This window comes from Protobothrops mucrosquamatus, unplaced genomic scaffold (assembly GCF_001527695.2).
Source record: "Protobothrops mucrosquamatus isolate PMUCROS unplaced genomic scaffold, P.Mucros_1.0 scaffold_132, whole genome shotgun sequence".
Taxonomy (NCBI): domain Eukaryota; kingdom Metazoa; phylum Chordata; class Lepidosauria; order Squamata; family Viperidae; genus Protobothrops; species Protobothrops mucrosquamatus.
This window is the reverse complement of record NW_015386208.1, coordinates 435,090-456,444: the sequence shown is the minus strand read 5'-3', so window position 1 is coordinate 456,444 and position 21,355 is coordinate 435,090. Positions and strand designations below refer to the sequence as shown.

Below are 21,355 nucleotides of genomic sequence, written 5' to 3'. Positions count from 1 at the left end.
TTCAACAGCAAACTATTTCTAGGGGAAAAGCTGACACAATTCTCATATTGCCATTCTGCCCCCTAATGGAAGAAAAATAGAAAATAAACTTTATTTATGAAGTAAGGAAATGCTTCTTCATTACAAATATCTGTCTACCAGGGGTATGTTTATTTACCATTGAAGGCTACCAAATATTAATAAACAATTAAACTATTCATTAAATTCTGTTTTAATGAAGCTGTTTGGATTTTATGTAATTTCTACTTACTTCACAAAGAAAAGCACATATAAAGTTCTTTATTGTCTGTTTTACAGACCAAATTTTAAATCTTATTAAATTTCTGTCCTTGCCTGAGGGACTATCCCATTAAATGCTGTACAAGGACATGTATAGGGTTTATATTTAAAGTGGGGCAGCATAAATTATCTCCCCATCAAATAATTTAAACAGCATAGTTCTTAAACCGATCTATATGGTCCTGCATTTTGGGACACCAAAAACGTTCAACTTTCAATGGTTATTCCATTTCTGAGAGAAAACTTCTGATTCTATTTTGAGCATGATTGCTCAGCATTGCCATATAAATTTAAGTGTTTTAAATAATATAAATTTAAGTGTTTTAAATAATGAATGTATATAAATGTATATTCATATACCCTTATAAGCTTCTCTCTTCAGCTAATTAGATAATATATGTATTCACATATTGTTTCATTAATCAATTAGTCTATATCCAGCTTTTTAACTCATTCAATATTCAAAGGCACTTCCAATCTAAAATCAAGTATAAAAAGTTAAAAGCGGATTTAAAATAATTAAAGTATTAGTGGATAATCTAAACACCCTGGATGAAAAGGAAGATCAATTTTTGTTCAGAAAGCAGAAAGAATGGGAGCTGAACTGATCCAGCATTAGACCATCTATGTGACACATCCAGGACCTGGAGTTGCATCTTCAAAGATACACACTTGAGTTTTAGCTGCCTTTCCACCAATAATCTGAATTGAATTCCTTATTAAATTCTGTGTTTTGTACATTGTGTTTAGGATGACTTTAGTCCATGCTTATTGGAATTTAGTCTTGGAAAATAGAAATAAGTTATATCTATAAGTAGCAATCAGCAAAATATTGTTGGGTATCCAGGGTCAAAAAGAAAAGGAGGAGGAGGAATCTCATTTTCCTTGTCTCAGGTTCATCTTCCCCAATCTGATTGTTTCCAGATGTTTCCTCAGGGTCTCTGGCTGTGAATTCTAAGAGTTGTAGTCCCAACATTTCTTCTGAATGCCGTTTTGGTTTGGTCTCTTGCATAAGTTGAAATAAGTAAAAAAAGAATGACATAACAGTACATTGCAAAATATTTCTTTTAGTTAAACAAACACTATCTTTCTCAAGTTTTTGTTAAATTCTTTTCCTGATTTACATGAATCATAGAAATAGCGAGGTGACTTATACAGGGGACCTGTGATGGGCACACAAATACACAGGTGACATTTAACTTACTCTCATTAGATTCTTTATACTAGCCTTTTCCAGCCACACATCCATCAATTGTGCTGGACTTCAACTTCCATCACCAAGCTATACTGCCTGCTATATGGCGTTGTGTGGCTGCAGTCAAGGGGGGGGGGGAAGAGTCAGAAATCCTATATTCCCATTTGGAGGGAAAGGCTTTAAAATGGGGCGCAACTGATAAGACCTTCCCTTTGGCGCCGTCTGTCTCGCACACCCTTGCCCCTTCTTTCTGCTTCAGGAAGCGTGAAGCGCAGCGCAACTAATGGGGGAATCGCGTCAGTTTCGCTCCGAAGAAGAGGAGGGGACGGAGCAGGCGGGCGGACGCTGGGTTAAAAGAGAGCGGCTGCTGCGCGTTCGTGACATCACCCCTCCCTGTTTGCTTATATACTTAGGGGACATCCGGAGCTCCCTTTAGGGTCCAGTTCTTTAAAAATCAGCTGAAGGCAGCAGCTCTTTTTCTGCGCGACTCTCTCGCACCCAGATAGCTTGCCTTTTTGTGTATGGACTTCACTTTATAGAGGGAAAAGGGAGAGCGTGGGTGGCAAGCATGGTGAAGATGCAGCTGGTGTGCGCGATGCTGTTGGCCTCCGCTTCCTGGAGCCTGGGCTCAGGTAAGCTCCGAGGTGCTCTCGCTCGCTCGCTCTCTGGCAGGGCTTCCCTTCCGATTGGGAGAAGGATTTGGGCTAATCCGACAGGGCTGCTACTATGGGAGGAGTTTGTGTTGTCCAATGCAGGGAGGCTAATGTCTGGTCAATTTCAAAAAAGTTAGCTTAAAATATAAAGCAGTTCTTCTAAGATAATTGCTTTGAGAGAGAATCTTGTTGGTTTAAAATGTGACAGGCAAATGCAGATTTCTACAAAGCGTTTATAATCGGTTCATTGATCAGAATTGTACCGAAACAGCTACATATTCTCTTTCTGAAGAGGTTCTTTGAGGAAGACCATCCTGGGACCGCGGCTAGATTTACAGACTTATTGAAATGCACCTGTAAATTAGCACAGGGTAGAGAAAATTCCATCCATCCAGTCTCCAGACTTTTAGACTCTGTAATGGACTGTGGAAACAGCTTTGAAGAGCAGGAGGAAGATCTGCAACCAAGATAACCATCAGATAAAAAGAGGCAGAAATGTAATTTGAGAAAGTATCTCAGACTTAACCCTCCTTGGTTCTCTTCAAAATAAAGGTGGTGGAGGGGAGACATTCAAACTTGCAAACTTCTGTTCCTGTTATTTTATAATAAAACCAGCATTAGCATTTATGACTTTGGTTTGCATGGAGTGGTCTAGCTATAAGGGATTACAGTTTCCAACTTCCATCTTGGACCTTTTTCAGCTGGAGTTTATGGAATAGAGGCTCACAGTTCATCATAGATTTTAATGGATCAGTTTTTCCTAGCATGTTGGAAATACAATTCCTAGCATTCTGTAAATATGAAATGCATTACATGGCAGAAGGCTGATAAACATAATCCAGAGATGTTGGGAGATGTGGGTGCACACGGTTCATTACATATCTATATCACGACAAGTTGAATTACATGTCAAAAATGGGTAGACTGAGGTTTGTAGGGTTAATATTGTTGCAGACCAAAACTCCAAGGTCTGCCATTCACACCAGAAATAAATTAGCAGGGGAAAGAAATGGAATGAATATTTCCCCTATGCACCTGTAGTGCATAGTAATACAAATGCAAAGCTCATTCCTCCTCCTAAAGGTGTTCTTTATACACCAATAATTATTGAACTAGATATTTGCTTGTAAACAAAATTGGTATAAATAAATGTACTTCTAGTAGTCTATAACATGCACCTGCACCTCCCCCATAAGCATATATACTTTCATACAAATACATCAAGGGAATAGAATAGAATAGAATAGAATAGAATAGAATAGAATAGAATAGAATAGAATAGAATAGAATAGAATTCCTTATTGGCCAAGTGTGATTGCACACACAAGAAATTTGTGTCCAACGCATAAGCTCTCAGTGTACATGCAAACAACAAAGTGATAAATTATAGATCTTAAATCGTAAGATGCAATCATAATCATAAGATACAAACAACAAGTGATAAATCATATCAATAGGAGAGGGCAATCGGAAAGATCAGAAGGTGAGAGAGAGGAGAAGATGATCAGGATAATCGCAATACAGCTTACTACATGGGTAGATATAAAAAAAATATTATTCTCCTTATAATGTTTCCAAAATTATTCAAAGTAAAACCATAGATTAAAATCTAACCTTTTCCAAGTGCAATATAAAATCTATAAGTTTACACAACACTCTTGAGATTCATATGTTTATGCCATATACACTCATTTTTGCTGTTTATTTGGGCTTCTTAAGAATGAACATCATAATTTAATGTATAGTTGTAATGAATCCATTAAATTCTTTATAAATCAGTTAGTATTTTTTTACTAAGTTATGTCTGTTAAATTTTGTTTCCAGAGCATATTTTAGAATTGAATATATTTTTTCCTGCAGATTGATTTATTCTAATCCAATATATTAAATAATTTTACTTTTAAAATTTAAATTTAGCTGTAACTCATTACTAAACTCCTGTGTAGTTTCAAATATTTGGGCATCATAACAGTCTAAATCAATAAGCAAAACAATAGTACTTAATCTTTGTTTTGATAGGCAAATAATGCCTGTGTTTGTTGAAGGCAATATATCTATTTCAGCTTTTTAAATTTCTAAGCTTTATTTTAATAATGTTCTAATTACAACCCTGCAGGATTAATATAGTCATATAAAAATATAATTACATCATCACAAGTATGATAAAAGGAGCTATGTTCTTCATTGGAAGACCATTTCATTTTTTCTTTTTGTTTGCAAATTGGAAAATGAATATTAATATAAATCAGTGATATACATTACAAATTATTGAGATTCCTTGAGTTGGATCATAATGGACATAATACAGACATAAATTCCTTCAAAATTTATTGATCCAAAGGGTCAGATTAAATGAAATCAATAAAATGTTTCACTATTATTAATGGCAATAATAATGCTAACAACTTTGTTGTGATCCATGAATATCTGAGAAGCAATAATCTCACTACGTTTTTGAGAAGCCCTGATTTTGATTACATTTATTATAAGAATTAGTCACTATGTGAACTATAGAACAGTCTGATGAAAATGCTTAGCTTTTTCTCATGAGTATTACCATTATGTATATAGTTTTCACTTCACTCTTTTGAAATATATTTTCATAATATCATTTCTGGATCCTGTCCAGATAAATTCCCCTAATCCCCATGCCCTATTTTCTGAGTTCTTGGGTTCTGAATTCTTTGTCATTAGCATTTGAAGGATTTGTTTTAATATAAGGACTATACAGTAATTTGGATTCAAAGGAGGAAATATGTTTCAGAGCATGCAGGGACAACACATTGCACCTGTTGGTGACTCCTTAAAGAGCTCTCTCTTTTTCTGGGCTCATACATGGTCCTTGGGGGGAGGGTGGTGGAATTGATTTAAGGCAATGCCTATTGGTTCAGAATGTGCATGTTCATATATTCCATATCATAATTTCTTCTTCAAATCTGGATCTCTGCATAACCCTGAAAAATAGATCCATGAAGTGTATTATTTCTCATTCATCTTCCACCCTTATAGATACTTTTTTTAAATGCAAGCACCTATTTCTCACTTTATTTCTTTTATTTTTCTGTCTTCCCACTATCCTGGCAACATTTTATTTTTTAATAAAATATAGTATTTTATGCTTTTTGTGAGCCATTTGTACTATAGTGCATTTAAAAAGCATTAATATTTTTTAAAGAGACAGATTTTACCACTGGTTTTCTTGCAACAGTGACCCTACTTTATAATATTGTTTTACTACACAGTACTTTATTGAGGATGTAAATTTGAGAAGCAAGATAAAAGCAACATATTAATCATATTGTATAAGTTACTAATGACTTGGGTCTATTAAAATACATGGAATAACAGCAGCAGCAATAAATCACAAGAGTATAGCTATTTGTATCAACTGGACTTATTTTCAATCTGCATAGGATTGTTATTTTGTCACTCACAATTATACTCAACTATAGAGTTTAGATGATGATGAGTAGATAAAAACATAGTTTTCCTTTTAACATATCATCCTTCTTTTATTAAAACATTCTTTATGTCCTTCTAACCCTGAACATGGCAATGACCAGGAAATTCAATTAAACTCACTGAAACTTTAAATCTCTTTTCATGCTACATGTACAGTATCCATTGTTAATAATACATCAGTGTAAAATATATGAATATTTCTGTAACTTACATATTCCCCATAGAACAGGGCTGTCAAACTGCTGGCTCATGGGCATCATACGGAGGCTGCGCCCACCCCAGTTCCGGCAACGCAAAAAAAAGTCACAATACATTGTGACACATCACGTGATGCAGCGAGTTTGACACCCGTGCCGTAGAAGATACATGTTAACTGGCTTCCATTTGAAAGGATGTTTGGAATTATTCAATCTATAAAAACATAAGAACTTCTTTTAAATATGTACAGCACATGCTGTCAGTCAGAAGTATCTTAATTTAGAAATTAAATCTAATTTCATATCCTATGACTTTCCTATTGGTGATCAGATCTTTAAATGTTTCAATTGACAAATAATAAACTGTTTTCATTACTAGATATGTTTTTTTCCAATGAAATGGCATAAATTAACAAACATACATTAAAGAAAGCAGCTTTTGCCAAACATTTATTTTAGCCAGTTCTTAAGCCTAAATTATCTTTAAGAGATATTTCTAAATGCTATATGTGAAATCCAAATGCTAATGATTTATAATGCAGTAGTAAACATATGTTTCTGTTTAACTTGCAGATTCAGAAGAGGAAATGAAAGCCCTAGAAACTGATTTATTGACTAATATGTACACATCAAAGGTAATGCTTTTTTGTACCCTCTTTTTAGGATTCAGGAATACTCATAGCAAACATATATATTTAAATGTATAACAATACTATACATAAATGTTGAATATAAGAAATAAGAAAAAGGGCCTTTAAATCAAATACAATACATAAGAACAAGTGCGGGTAAAGAGACAGTGTCAAATAATATTTTATTCTTTGTATTATGGATATATTGCTTAACTAGCTAGTACATTCCCACCAGCAAGCAATTATGGGATAATATCAAGTTATTGGCAGAAGTTATATTTCTAGACAGAATTTGTTTGATAAAAGCTATGTTAACCTCAAGTCACATAGCAATATTAGCTTTTCTTGTAATGCAAATTGAGCACACCAAAACAAGGAAACCCTTACAAGGAATTTTTAACTCTTCAACATCTTCATAAACAATTTAGATGAGGGGATAGAAGGGGAACTCATCAGATTTGCAAATGACACTGAGCTGGGGGGAATAGCCAACACCTTAGAAGACAGTCAAGATACAAAAGAATTTTAACAGATTTGAACACAGATTTGGGCCCTATCCAACAAAATGCAATTTAGTAGTGAGAAAGGCACTTAGGCAAGAAAGACCAAATGCACAGAATAAGTGATACCTGGCTCAACAGCAGTAACTACGAGAGGGATCTAGGAGTCCTAGTGGACAACCACAAGTATCAGCCAACAGTGTGCTACAGCTGCCAAAAGAACCAGTGGAGTTCTAGGCTGCATCAACAGAGGGATATTATCAAGATCACATGAAGTGTTAGTACTACTTTATACTGCATGGTGAGGAATACGGCATCTAGTTTTGATCATTACAATACAAAAAAATATGTTGAGATTCTAGAAAGAGTGCAGAGAAGAGCAGCAAAGATGATTAGGAGGCCAGAGGTTAAAACATATGATGAACGGTTGCAGTCTAATGAATGGTTGCAGCCTAATGAAGAGAAGAACTAGGGTGTGACATGATAGCAGTCTTTTAATATTTGAGGGGATGCCATAGAGAAGAGGGGGTCAACTTGTAACCAAGGAAAGATTTAAGGGGAATTAAGGGGAAATTTCATGACAGTGAAAACAATTATCAGTGGAATGCCTTGCCTCCAGAAGTTGTGGTTGCTCCATCACTGTAGATTTTTAAGAAGAGAGTGAACATCCATTTGTCTGGAATAGTACAGGATCTCCTGCTTGAGCAGAAAGTTCAGCCTCCAAAATCCCTTCCAACGCTATTATTCTGTGAACACAATACATTTGGTGTGCAACAGAATTTTGATGTCCCTCATATTTGATCAAATGTCAGGATCTCACAAATTCAAAATATATAACATGTGCTTTGACAAGCATATAGTTCCCCCCTTGCCAAATCATCTAAATACACTTCCATCTGTGATTTGAGAATGTAAGCAAATTTACAATATTTTGCTGTCAAAAATGTATTGCATAAACATGAAATCCTGTTATGCAGTTGGTTATATTTTTCAAGGAATAAAAAAGAAAGAAAAGGATGTATTTCCTTTAGATTTTGGTAAACTGCAGTCAATATTATTATTACTTTAGGTTCATCAGTGAAAATTTGGATGACCATTATTTATAATATTTCTAGTTCATTGCATATTTCTGTAATATCATATTCTGCATCCAGTCATGGCATTAGTTATGCTAGAATATACTATTACTCCTCTTATTCAAAAGTGAATAAATGTCATCTATTTCTCTTTAGGCTTATTACAAAGTAAGTTTTTTTTCTGGAAAACATAAAGCATTCACTAAATTAATAAGAGTCTGGATTAGTAAGAAATATAATCTCACTTTCAAGCCTATAATACTGAAATCCAGATGATGGGCAGGACAACTGATAAATCAATCAAGTTGTTGTTGCAAACCATCAACTAAAAATCAAATTACCCCCCTCCATCTTTATAGTTTCATATTAACAGAATATTATAGACTAGGAAATAGCATTTCTTTTCAAGTAAGAAATGTGAACAGAAGCGCTAAGAAGACAAATGTGATATGTGGTTTGATTTATACGAAATTTAAAAGAAACAAAAAAACCCTTGAACCCATAGAAAATGACCATTCACAGGTGCCCCATGTTTTGAAGGGCAACAAAGAGCCCCAAAAGATAGCAAGAATTCACCTTTCAAGGTGGGAAAGTTGATCGGACTGATTTTTTTAAGGTTTCACAATCTATGTTCTCAGGTACTTAATAATTATATTAGAGAGCTCTGACATTATGTAAATGGCTGCATGGTAAATTGGGTATTTAAGTAATATGTGATCCGTCTGTACAGAATTGATTTAAATGTCACATTGTTGAAAAACATATATTGCAATTAAAAACATAATGAATAATTAAATGAAAGCATAGTTTCCTGGATTCTACATAAACTTATAAACCTGAACTTTGTACAGCCTCCAATAGTAAGAATTATACTCCCACAGTGATGCATACATATAGAAATAGGAACTAAACAAATACTTGAACAGATTCTTCTCTTCAGTGAGGATATTCATGTAAAGCAACACTTTGAAGCTCCTTCACAAACCCTCCCAGAGAGAAAACGAATTGCAGTTGTAGAAAATAGCCCAAGGTTGGGTTGCAGTTCTCTGAACTTAGTTTTCTATTTTTGCTACCTATCTAGGCAATATCTTCAAATGCTATGATCTTGGAGAAAATTGATTCTCCAATCAATCTCTGACTTCTTCAAGATCACATCACTGAAGATTTTGCCTAGGCAGGCAATGATCTGTCTGAAAATGAAAATTTGCTGTTGTAAGAGGTACTTGATAAAGAGAAGCATGTTGCTTTCATGCTTTGATGAGGTGGTGCACTCATCCCATCATACAGCCTTTATGCACATGCATGTACAATAAAACACAGGATTGCACTATTTTATTTCACATATTAGTTTCAAGTCAATTTTTATATTTATATAATTAATAGACAAGACTGAACATCGACATCTTAGGAATCAGCAAACTAAAATGGACAGGAATGGTTGAATTTAATTCAGAGGACCATCAGGTATACTACTGTGGGCAAGAATCCCTCAGAGGAAATGGAGTAGCCTTCATAGTCAATAAAAGAGTAGGAAAAGCAATACTGGGATACAATCCCCAAAATGACAGAATGATCTCAGTGCGAATCCAAGGCAAACCATTCAATATCACAGTAGTCCAGGTCTATGCCCCAACCACTGGTGTTGAAGAGGATGAAATTGACTGATTCTATGAAGCCCTACAGCACCTTATAGAATCAAAACCAAAAAATGATGTCCTTATCATCATGGGGGATTGGAATGCTAAAGTAGGAAGCCAAAAGATAACTGGAATAACATGCAGGTTTGGCCTTGGAGTACAAAATGAAGCAGGGCACAGGCTGATAGAATTTTGTGAAGAGAATATGATGGTCATAGCAAACACTCTTTTCCAACAATCCAAGAGACGGCTCTACACATGGACATCACCAGACAGTCAACACAGAAATCAGATTGACCATGTGCTCTGCAGCCAAAGATGGAGAAGCTCTATAAAGTCAGTAAAAACAAGACCAGGAGCTGACTGTGGCTCAGATCATGAGCTTCTCATTGCAAAATTTAGGCTTAAATTGAAGAAAGTAGGGAAAAACACTAGGCCACTCAGGTATGAACTAAATCATATCCCTGATGAATATACAGTAGCGGTGACAAATAGATTTAAGGAATTAGACAGACAGAGTGCCTGAAGAACTATGGATGGAGGTTCGCAACATTGTACAAGAGGTAGCAACTAAAACCATCCCAAAGAAAAAGAAATGCAAGAAAGCAAAATGGCTGTCTGAGGAAGCTTTGCAAATAGCTGAGGAAAGAAGGGAAGCGAAAGGCAAGGGAAAAAGAGAAAGATACACCCAATTGAATGCAGAATTCCAGAGAATAGCTAGAAGAGATAAGAATGCCCTCTTAAATGAACAGTGCAAAGAAATAGAAGAAAACAATAGAATAGGGAGAACCAGAGATCTCTTCAAGAAAATTGGAGATATGAAGGGAACGTTTCATGCAAAGATGGGCATGATAATGGACCAAAATGGCAGGGACCTAACAGAGACAGAAGAGATTAAGAAGAGATGGCAAAATTACACAGAAGAACTATACAAGAACGAGCTTAGCATCCGTGATAACCACGATGGCATGGTCACTGACCTCGATCCAGACATCCTAGAATGTGAAGTGAAATGGGTCTTAGGAAAGCTGAGCAACAACAAAGCTAGTGGAGGTGACAGTATTCCAGCTGAGCTATTCAAAATCTTAAAAGACGATGCAGTAAAAGTGTAACACTCAATTTGCCAGCAAATTTGGAAAACTCAACAGTGGCCACAGGATTGGAAAAGGTCAGTTTACATTCCAATTCCAAAGAAAGGCAATGCCAAAGAATGTTCAAACTATCACACCATTGCACTCATTTCACATGTAAGTAAAGTTATGCTTAAAATCCTACAAGCTAGACTCCAGCAGTATGTGGATCGAGAACTTCCAGAAGTACAGGCAGGATTTCGAAGAGGCAGAGGAACTAGAGATCAAATTGCCAACATACGCTGGATCATGGAGAAAGCTAGGGAGTTCCAGAAAAACATCTATTTCTGCTTCATTGACTATGCTAAAGCCTTTGATTATGTGGATCACAACAAATTGTGGCAAGTTCTTAAAGAAATGGGAGTACCAGACCATCTTATTTGTCTCTTGAAAAACCTATATGCGGGTCAAAAAGCAACAGTGAGAACTGGACACGGAACCACCGATTGGTTCAAAATTGGAAAAGGAGTTCGGCAAGGCTGTATTCTGTCACCCTGCCTATTTAACTTATATGCAGAGCACATCATGAGAAAGGCAGGGCTAGATGAATCAAAAGTTGGAATTAAGATTGCTGGGAGAAATATCAACAACCAAAGATATGCAGATGATACCACTCTAGTGGCAGAAAGTGAAGAGGAACTAAAGAGCCTCTTGATGCAGGTGAAGAAGGAGAGTGCAAAAGTTGGCTTGAAACTCAACATTAAGAAAACCAAGATCATGGCATCCAGCCCTCTCAATTCCTGGCAAATAGATGGGGAAGAAATGGAGGTAGTGACAGATTTTATCTTCCTGGGCTCCAAGATCATCATAGATGGGGACTGCAGCCAAGAAATTAAAAGATGCTTGCTCCTGGGGAGGAAAGCTATGGCAAATCTAGACAGCATACTAAAAAGCAGAGACATCACCCTGCCAACAAAAGTACGTATAGTCAAGGCCATGGTTTTCCCAGATGCAATGTATGGCTGTGAAAGTTGGACCATAAGAAAGGCTGAGCGCAAAAGAATTGAGGCCTTTGAACTATGGTGCTGGAGAAGACTCCTGCGAGTCCCCTGGACTGCAAGGCGATCAAACCAGTCAGTCCTAGAGGAGATCAACACCGACTGCTCTTTAGAAGGCCATATCCTGAAGTTGAAACTCAAGATCTTTGGCCACCTAATGAGAAGGAAGGACTCACTGGAGAAGAGCCTAATGCTGGGAAAGATTGAGGGCAATAGAAGAAGGGGACGACAGAGAATGAGGTGGCTGGATGGAGTCACTGAAGCAGTAGGCGTGAGCTTAAATGGACTCCAGAAGATGATAGAGGATAGGAAGGCCTGGAGGAACGTTGTCCATGGGGTCGCGATGGGTTGGACACGACTTCGCAACTAATAACACAACAACAAATAATAAATAGAATGTGTAAGGTTTGGATGGTTGCATTTTGTTCAAAGTTGTTCAACTTCTCCATCTGCCAAGAATCAATATTAATAAACAAATGTTCTGAAAATGAGTAAAAGTTTCAATTTCATGAAAGAAACAGACTATTTGGGGTGGGGGTGAGGGGAATCTGATGAGCTCAAATAATCTTTAGAAAGCTTTAATTGTTTTTAAATAAAATCTGTTACACAAATAGACTTCAGTTTCCTAAATGCTAATTGAACTCAATCCCCCAAATGAAAGAAATATTATCAGACATAAGCCATTATTATTTCAGATTTTTGTCTATGTAATTCAGTTTTCTTTGAATTGTGCTAGCTCTTTAGGATTTTAGATAGATGATACATGCTTCCATTGCTATGATAGCAATTTCTTCTTTTTTGATCCTTAAATTGAGCTGTTATGTACTGGCTTTTTGGGGCTTAACCTTTGTTGAGCAAGATGATCAACATTAGGAATAATAATTTTCTGTTTCTAACAATGGCTAGAAAAAAATTATCTTGAGATTAAGCTCAAAGATCTGTAGCTTTTATAGATTGCCAAAGAAAAATAGAAAAACTTTCAGAAAAGATGGCTAATATGTGGAAGAAGAGGAAGAAAATTTAGAGAGAGCAAGGAATCAATCCTAAATGAAACAAATTGATTTTATTAAAAAAAGAAAAGCAAATTGATTTCATCAAAAAGGCAAACCAAAATATGCGATTTATGTAACAATTAAAATATAGTGTTTAGATTTATTCAGCAAGACACTGGAATATTTTATTTTGTGTTTGTTATAAACAGACTAATACAGGTAGTCTTTGACTTACAACCACAACTGAGCCCAAAATTTATGTTGTTAAGTGAGACATTTGTTAAGTGAGTTTTGTCCCATGTTATGACCTCAGTGTGAAGTGAATCATTGCAGTTGTTAGGTTAGTAGCATGGTTGTTAAGTGAAACTGGCTTCTCCTTTGACTTTGCTTGTCCCTGGGATACTGCCGCCATCATAAATATGAACCAGTTGTCAAGCATCCAGATTTTGTGCATAGGGATGCTACAATGGTGATAAGTATGAAAAACGGTCATAATTCACTTTTTTCATTGTAACTTTGAATGGTTACTAAACAAACTGTTGTAAGTCAACAATTACCTGTAGTTTTGTTCTGACATGACATGATGTATGAGTTTGTGTTTATCTGTATTTTTGTTTCTATTTATGTGCCCCGAGAGAAATATAGAAACGGCTATGGCAAAAAAACATTCCTCTTAGGGACAGTTATTAGTTATTTTTAGTTATTTTTAGTTACCTCTAAAAGTCTATGCAGTGCAGCAGCAAAGTCTGCTTCAGAATTGTTCCCCTAGGTCAGGGGTAGGCAACCTTGGCTCTTTTATGACTCGTGGACTTCAACTCCCAGAATTCCTGAGCCAGCTATGCTGGCTCAGGAATTCTGGGAGTTGAAGTCCACGAGTCATAAAAGAGCCAAGGTTGCCTACCCTGACCTAGGTTCTTTTTCCCTAGCTGTTCTCTTCTTGTGGAAGATACTGTAGCTATGTGTATCATGCAGCTTGTTCTGCATCCATTAAACACATCTGCTGCTTTCTATCCTATTGCTTGCATTGAAGTTAGTTTTAACTGCTATGGTTGCTCAGCATGTGGTCTTCCAGGTATTGCTGAACTAAAACTTACAGCAAACCAAGCAGAGTGGCCAACACAATCATCTCCCCAGTGCCAGATTTTAAAAGTAAAATCTTGTTTATTCATTAAAAAAAAACCTGAACATTTTTCCTCATTCCCAAGTTCTTAATGGAGAAGACACAGTCTTTCCCATTCAGATAAAATATTGATTGTTAGCATATCAAACCCAGTTAATGGCATTATGAAGTAACTGTTTTACAAATATATTTCCTTAGGGAGACTGAATATATATTTCCTTAGGGAGACTGAATATTTTGGGTTAGCCACTAAGTCCTGCAGTTTTCTGAAACTGAACAGCATAAAGTGCCAAATTTTATTATCCTTTGCCTGAAAAGGATGGCAGATACACTGTGAGAGAAAAAAGAAGTATAAAAGTAAACCATGGAACAAGAAAGCTTTCAACCTAGTCAAACAATTCAGTTTGGAACAGTTATAGATTTTAAGAAATTAGATATGATTTCTGGCATGATGATCAGGATATTAAGAAGGCATTTTAATTTAAGAAGGAGGGATATGAGGTTGAAAAAAATTGGAAAATTTCTATGAAAAGTGAGTAATTGTACCATATTTTTTTTAAAATCCACTATAGTATTAAATGTTTATTATTAAACATGATGGTTATCGCCACAAACAAATTCCAAGGTGTTTTGTTGTTTTTGTGCTAAAAAGTATAAAGTAACCAACTGTTGGGTGGCAATGAATGGGGGATTATAACCAACTAACCTTATGTTTCTGTCTTTACCAGGGACATTTTGCATACATAATAAAAAAAATGAAAGTGGGGAGAGGAATCAAAGTTCCTACATATCTGCATAAATTGTTCATATTTGAGTGTTTCAGCAGTTTGCCACAAGACTCTTTGAACCATAATATCTTTCAGCCTTTGGGTGATCTGAGCCTCTGTGCTTAACTTTTAATCATATCTATATTGTTTGTATTTCAGCTGACCCTCATTAAAATGTAACTGGATCATTTTATCTCTGTACTTCCTTGGGCATTATTTGTGAATCCATGGCTTGTAAATAGAGATAAGTTTGGGAAAAAATGAGTGTAAAAATTATTTGGACAAATAATGTGGAAGCATTTTATCTGAAGAGCTTCTAAGCAAAGAGGAAGGTGATCTTGATTCAATCATTTGTCAGTTTATGCAGTTACAAACAGCTAATGTTCCACTTGGAATAAAATAGTCCTGATTTTAAGGCTTTCATTAGTGTCATCTCTCACCTTTAAAATCCGTTCAGTCGCACTTTAATTTCTAACTTAATGTCACTGATAATCAAGGATTGTCCCTTCCTGTCATATTTAAAATTATAATTTGGTGTCAGTTTTGAGGATCCACATTCAAAGTTTTGAAGGCTAATTATGTACTTTGAATTAGTCTTTTACATAAATATTAGATCTTATCAGCTGATCAGCCTGGGATGTCAATCCAGGGTATCAAGCAACCTTACAAAGAAAAAAAATATTTAACATCAGTGTTCGAAAATGTATATTATTGATTGTCATGTTTGAAAGCTAAGAACATCCAATTATAGCCTCTCCTTTTAAGCAGGGTCCAATTTTAGACTTTAGTTTTATTTATGCAATATTCAGCATTTGTATAGTAATGATGAAGCCATGATAAATACTGTATATGGAACATAAAAAGAATTTGGTTTTGGAAATTCTCCTTCACTGTAGCTACTTGACACCTGCTAAAGCTTTTCTGCAAAAGGAAGGCAAGATTGAAAAAGATGAAGCAAGATGAGTAAGGTTGGGGTGACCAAGGGAAACCATGCAAAATCAGGCCTGCATTTAAGATCTCAGAAAGAAAAATTCTGACCTCTCCAGCAGTTCTAATGAGAGAGGCACTGATAACCAACAGGTTTCATTCATCAAGCAATAACCACTGAGCTTCAAGAGCAGCTTAAAGTGCAGAAACAGAAGTCCAAAGAAACATGGGAAATGGAGAGGGGGGGAGCAGTGGGAACAAACTGTCACAGGCATAATAAGTGATTGTACCTTGACTTAGATGTAGCAATTAAATGTATCATATGAGTTTGTTCTGTTTTAAAATACTCTTGCTAAATTGAGCTATATTGAGTATCAGACATTGTCAGACTTTTTGTATATAATGTCCCTTTCTCCTATTTTTTGCCCTCACAAACAACCCTGTGTCTGGCCCAGAGATAAGTGAGCTTCTGTGACTGAGGAGTTGCAAGAACCTGGGTCTCCGTGCTCTATTAAAGCAACTTAAGAGCCATGGTGATGCAGTGGTTAGAATGCAGTATTGTAAACTAACTCTGCTCACTGCTGGGGATTTGATCCTGACTGGCTCAAAGTTGACTCAGCCTTCCATCCTTCTGAGGTGGGTAAAATGAGGACCCAGATTTTGGGTGGCAATATGCTGACATATGTAAACTGGTCAGAGAGTTCTGTAAAGCACCATGGAGCGGTATATAAGTCTAAGTGCTATTGCTATTGCTTAAGCACCACCATTGCAGTAGAAGAGAGGAGACTCTGATTTCTCCCTTGGCAGTTTCCAACATTGTTCTATAGCCCTAATCCTGAACTTCCAGAAAGGCTTTTTGATGCAAACGACTCTAGGACAGAGGACATGGCTGTGAAATTTTCCTTTCAATAATTGATTGTGTCATTAGATTCAGGGGTAAAGAGGTGGTAATGATGATGGTGGGAACTAAAACCGAATAGCTTATGAGAGAGCAGCTTGAGTCTGAGGTGAGAACTGTTTGTGCAAGATATTAAAAAGTTCATTTTCCCAGTCATTTCCTGCAGTTTTTGTGATGAATATTGATGCAATGCAAAGACCTTACACTTCTGAGGTTTGATTGTGGCAAGGTAATTATACTATTAAATGCAGTCTAAACTTACCCATTTATTATTTGCAAAGATTATAAATTATTTCAGTCATTATTATAATGTCTGGATTATAATTGTTCATTCTTTCTAGGGGAAAAAACAGCACCTAAAGACAACAAACAGAAGAATTTACAAAATTATTGAAAAGCTTGCTGCTATAGAGAGCTAAAATGTATTTTGCTCATCTTTTGCATATTGGAGAGATATCTCTTCATAATTAGAAAGAAATAAGACATTAGGCAGAACTGTCTTATCTCATTCAGAATATAAGAGGGAAGCAAGAAAATATATAGAACAATTGGCTGGATATGTATGGAAGATGGAAGCTTCAAGAGGAAAAGTTAGCAATGGGTCAACTTACTGATTACAATTAAAACATGACAGAATTTTCAAAAATAGCCAATTTGTTATTCAATATTTTTGAATGGAACATTAGGATATTTCAGCCATTTCAAATTTATTTCATTTTAAATGCGTTTATTTGCTTTTTTTTTTTTTAAAAAATATTTTTAAATATAGTTTTTAATTGGGAGGGCCCTTATTATATTCCACACAATCATACAATAGTTCCTGCTTCTGAAAAGATTGCTCATTTCTGCTCAGTATCCAATAGTTGAGCTTAATTTTAAGGCTTCATTATTGATGTCTTGCAATATATGTCTGTAACTTTATAGTTTTTTATGTATATTAAAGTGTCTGCATATTCAAAACGTTGTTAGTTCGATACTGGTCTTTCCCTAGGCTATACTTGTAATGATTCATAAAAAGCTTGCCACACAGAAAATGCATGTAGATGCCAATGTGCAACACATTAAGATGTATCCAGACAAAAGTTTTGCTAGTCAATCTCACCCGAGGATTCTCTGAGTTACATTCCAATGAAATAATACAGCATTTGAATGTGGGACCTTCTCTCAGTCCTACATTGGGCGCTTGTAAAATTGGCAGAACTGGGGGAGTCACATGCCCTTTATTCATGATCTGAATGCTGCAAAAGACAAAATCAAATGTAAGATATTATTGTGATTAAACCACTACAACATTTATTATATATCATACTGTGGGTTTAAGGAGAAAGACCAAGAAAGAGGGCAATATGGCATTAAGAAAGAGTGAAATACTCTTAGAACCTTTTTTGCATACAAATGACTAATGTAACTTCTCGATGTCAATATTTCTCCAGAAAAAAATCTGGCTCATCATCTTTTCACAATAAAGTGTTGGAACATAGTTTATCATGCCAATAGACAAGAATACACCTGCTGAATAAGTAAAATGTTCAAATTAATCACAATCAGTGCATGTTTCCCACATTGTATCTAGAGCAATCCTATTTTATTATGAAAAAAAGTACCTTGGGTTTTTTATTATCAGAAATATTTAATTATTTAATATCCTGTTTTGAAATTACAGGAGAGACATATTCAAATTCTCTACCATGTTGTGCCAATTTTCTATCATCAAGGAAGAGATTTCAAAACATTGTTATGCAAATTTGTTCCTGCCTAGTAGGCTAGTTGACACCATGATTAAACTATGTACTGCAGTAATAGACAAATCCAAGAAACAATTCAAAATAGAAACAAAGTTATAACCTAAAATTATGTTTTGGATTCACTGAAGTGTATTCATTCTGGAATATTTAGGCATGTAGATAATCTGTTTTATATGGATTTCTTCAATATCTGAATTTATCCCAGGTAACAAGACTATATGATTTTTAATGACATAGTATGAATACCAGTTATTTAAAGCTATGATCATTTTGTATAAAAACAAAAAAACAAACCACATTTAAATAAAAATATAGCTGAGTTTATTTTTTCTACCATGTACAGAAGTCTCCCTTTGCACTGGGGAGGGTGTGGATGAAGATATATTAGTTAGGGAGGGAAGAAACCTGCTAGTTTTCTTTCATAATTAATTCATTTTTCTGAGTTAAAGCATTATTCATTATTAATAATCCGAAGACTTAATTAATTGTGCATAGGACTTGATCCTAACTGCATCATCAGAATGCTAAAATTCACAGCTATTGAAGCGTAGGTATGACTGTTAGAATCAAGGAGAATATAGTTTTTATATTCCACAGATGACAATAGTTCCAGTTATGTTCCTGCTCAGATTCTAGAGTTTGCAGAAAAGTATTTTATTTAGTTTTGTAAAATATTTTATACATTTTTCTATCAGTTTTCATTCAGTTTGAATGAATGCAAATTCTTTTAAAGAAGAAGATAATTTCAGTGCATAGGGTACTTCAATGCGTTTATTTTATTATATGGTTGTTGACTAGTGTGTCTGTAAATATTCTTACACTGTAGGCTGATCTTGCTGGTGGTCTGCTCCTCATTTTCCCAAGCTTCATTCAAATCCCAAGGAAAAAAATGTCATAAAAGAACACCTTCCATAGCACTTTTTCAGTGTGGAAACTGTTCATTCCAGCATGGCACCAGAAAAATGGAAGAATATTTGAGAGAGGGAGAGGGAGAGATGGATGGATGGATGAACGATAGATGGATAGATGGATAAATGGATAAATGGATAGATGGATAGATAGATAGATAGATAGATAGATAGATAGATAGATAGATAGATAGATAGATAGATAGAAATAGATGATAGATGAGACCTATTGTAGTATAGTGGTTAAGGTGCCACACTTGAGCTAGAGTATAGAAACATGTCCATACCCTTCTATGGCTGCTTTGCCAAGAATTTATCTAATGTAGCCTGACTCTTATTTACTTGCATACTGTATATTTTTGGCTTATAATAGAATAGTTTCCTCCTTCTTAGGGTATATATGTGGTTCATCTTATAATGTCTTATTTCCATGCCAAAGTTGTCATTTGATTCTGAAAATAAATAATAGCAGTTAAATTACACCTCCCTCTCATTCCTCTATAATATCCTTCTGCTGATAGAATGATAAATAATTTACACACTGGGTCTTGCTTTTTTCAGATAAACAAAGCAAAATCACCCCAGTGGAAACTAATACTTTGGAATATTTGTGACTTCATAAGCAACCTGAACACTCCAGAAGAAGAAACGGGTGATCCTGAAGAAGATTTTATGATGAGAAGACAATTTGCTTCTACTTCTGAGAGCTTCACTTTGGAAGCAATGTTGACACTGTATCAGCTTCAAAAAGTCTGCCACTCCAGAAACGTACAGCAATGGGAGGTAATGTTAGTAATTAGCATCTTATTATTTTATCTGATATTGTTTGTATTACAAGAATGTAGTTAATTATTTCTATTTGGATAATTACTTGGAAGCATATTTAGCAAGTTACTAGTGAAATCTATCATTTTAGCAAGCACAGGCAGTTTGATATTTTTATCCTTAGAGCACATTCACAGTTTTACTGCTAAATTATTAAGACAAATTAATGGGATTTCAGTTTAACCTACTGTAAGGTTTCAGGACCTATTGAGACCACTAGAGTAGTCATCCATTTGTGAAGCAAGGCTTCAGAAAATCTGCCATTAAGAATGTGCCAGAGTATTTTATTTGTATGGAAATGTGTGTGCTACCCTTTTAGTGCCAACATGCTACTCATTACAATTGAAAACATATTGCAAAACATATATTCAGCATTAATAATAAAAAAGTAAAAGTATGGAGGCAGAAATGAATGGAAAAAACAACTTTTTAAGAAAACAAGTTTTTTAATTCTTTCTTTTTTCTTTCTTTCTTTCTTTCTTTCTTTCTTTCTTTTTTTCTTTCTTTCTTTCTTTCTTTCTTTCTTTCTTTCTTTCTTTCTTTCTTTCTTTCTTTTTTAGAATACAGTGAATGACTAAAATTAGCTTAATTCTCCAGGTCATCACATTGAAACAATTCTTTATAAACTTTCCTCATTGTGTTCTTGTTTTTTTCAAATTAATTAATTGTACTATATGCATCCCTATTTTTGCTATGAAGCAGAATTCAGGACAACTTGGGCAATATTCCTCAGAAAAATTGTTCCAGAAGAAATAATGATTCCATATTATCTCCTTATTGCCAGCAGTTGCTCCAACAAGATATTTATGATCCAGAGAATGCAAGTCAAGATAAAGATCTGATGAAGAGAAAAACTCCATACATCCTGAAACGACAATTACACGCTAACAAAGCCCGACGGCCATACATATTGAAGAGGAGTTCATATTACTGATTCAGCCTTTAAAATAATGTACATGTAGTTTATAACTAACTATGCTTTATGTCTCCCTTATTTCAACCTCAAATCTTATGTGTGGAAATATATTATGGAACGCAATCAAGATGATAACATAACTGTGTATTTTTTTGCTATTATTGTTAGTTGATTGTGATGTTTTTCCTACTTAAAATTGACTGGACAAATACACTTACAAATAAATCTAGTTTCTAAGCATTATGTATTGTATGCCATTGATAATATTAAAGAATTGGCAATGCTATTTACTCTATACTGCATACCTGTTTCTACAAGTATGAAAGCATAGTTATATAAAAATTGCTCGTTTTATCATGTGCTATGTGATATACTATCCAGTCTTCATAAGCAAACAGATAATTACTTAAAATATTATTAATAATGAGTATTCCCATTAAATAATATAGAATTAATAAATTAATAACATCCCACCCAAATTCATTTGCTTGCATTCCA

The 21,355-nt window shown here is 35.0% G+C and overlaps 1 protein-coding gene across 2 annotated transcripts; it reads left to right on the top strand.

Moving 5' to 3' along the window:
- Positions 1–1,851: 1,851 nt before the first annotated feature.
- On the top strand, positions 1,852–21,141 carry NTS (neurotensin). 2 transcript variants are annotated; one of them, XM_015817935.1, is made up of 4 exons: positions 1,852–2,106; positions 6,360–6,421; positions 19,678–19,899; positions 20,729–21,141. In XM_015817935.1, exons 1-4 carry the CDS (start codon positions 2,043–2,045, stop codon positions 20,873–20,875), a joined length of 495 nt encoding a protein of 164 aa, XP_015673421.1. In that variant the 5' UTR covers positions 1,852–2,042; the 3' UTR covers positions 20,876–21,141. The 2 variants fall into 2 exon arrangements, with proteins under 2 accessions (XP_015673421.1, XP_015673413.1); XM_015817927.1 differs by having other exon boundaries at positions 20,726–21,141.
- Positions 21,142–21,355: the final 214 nt, after the last annotated feature.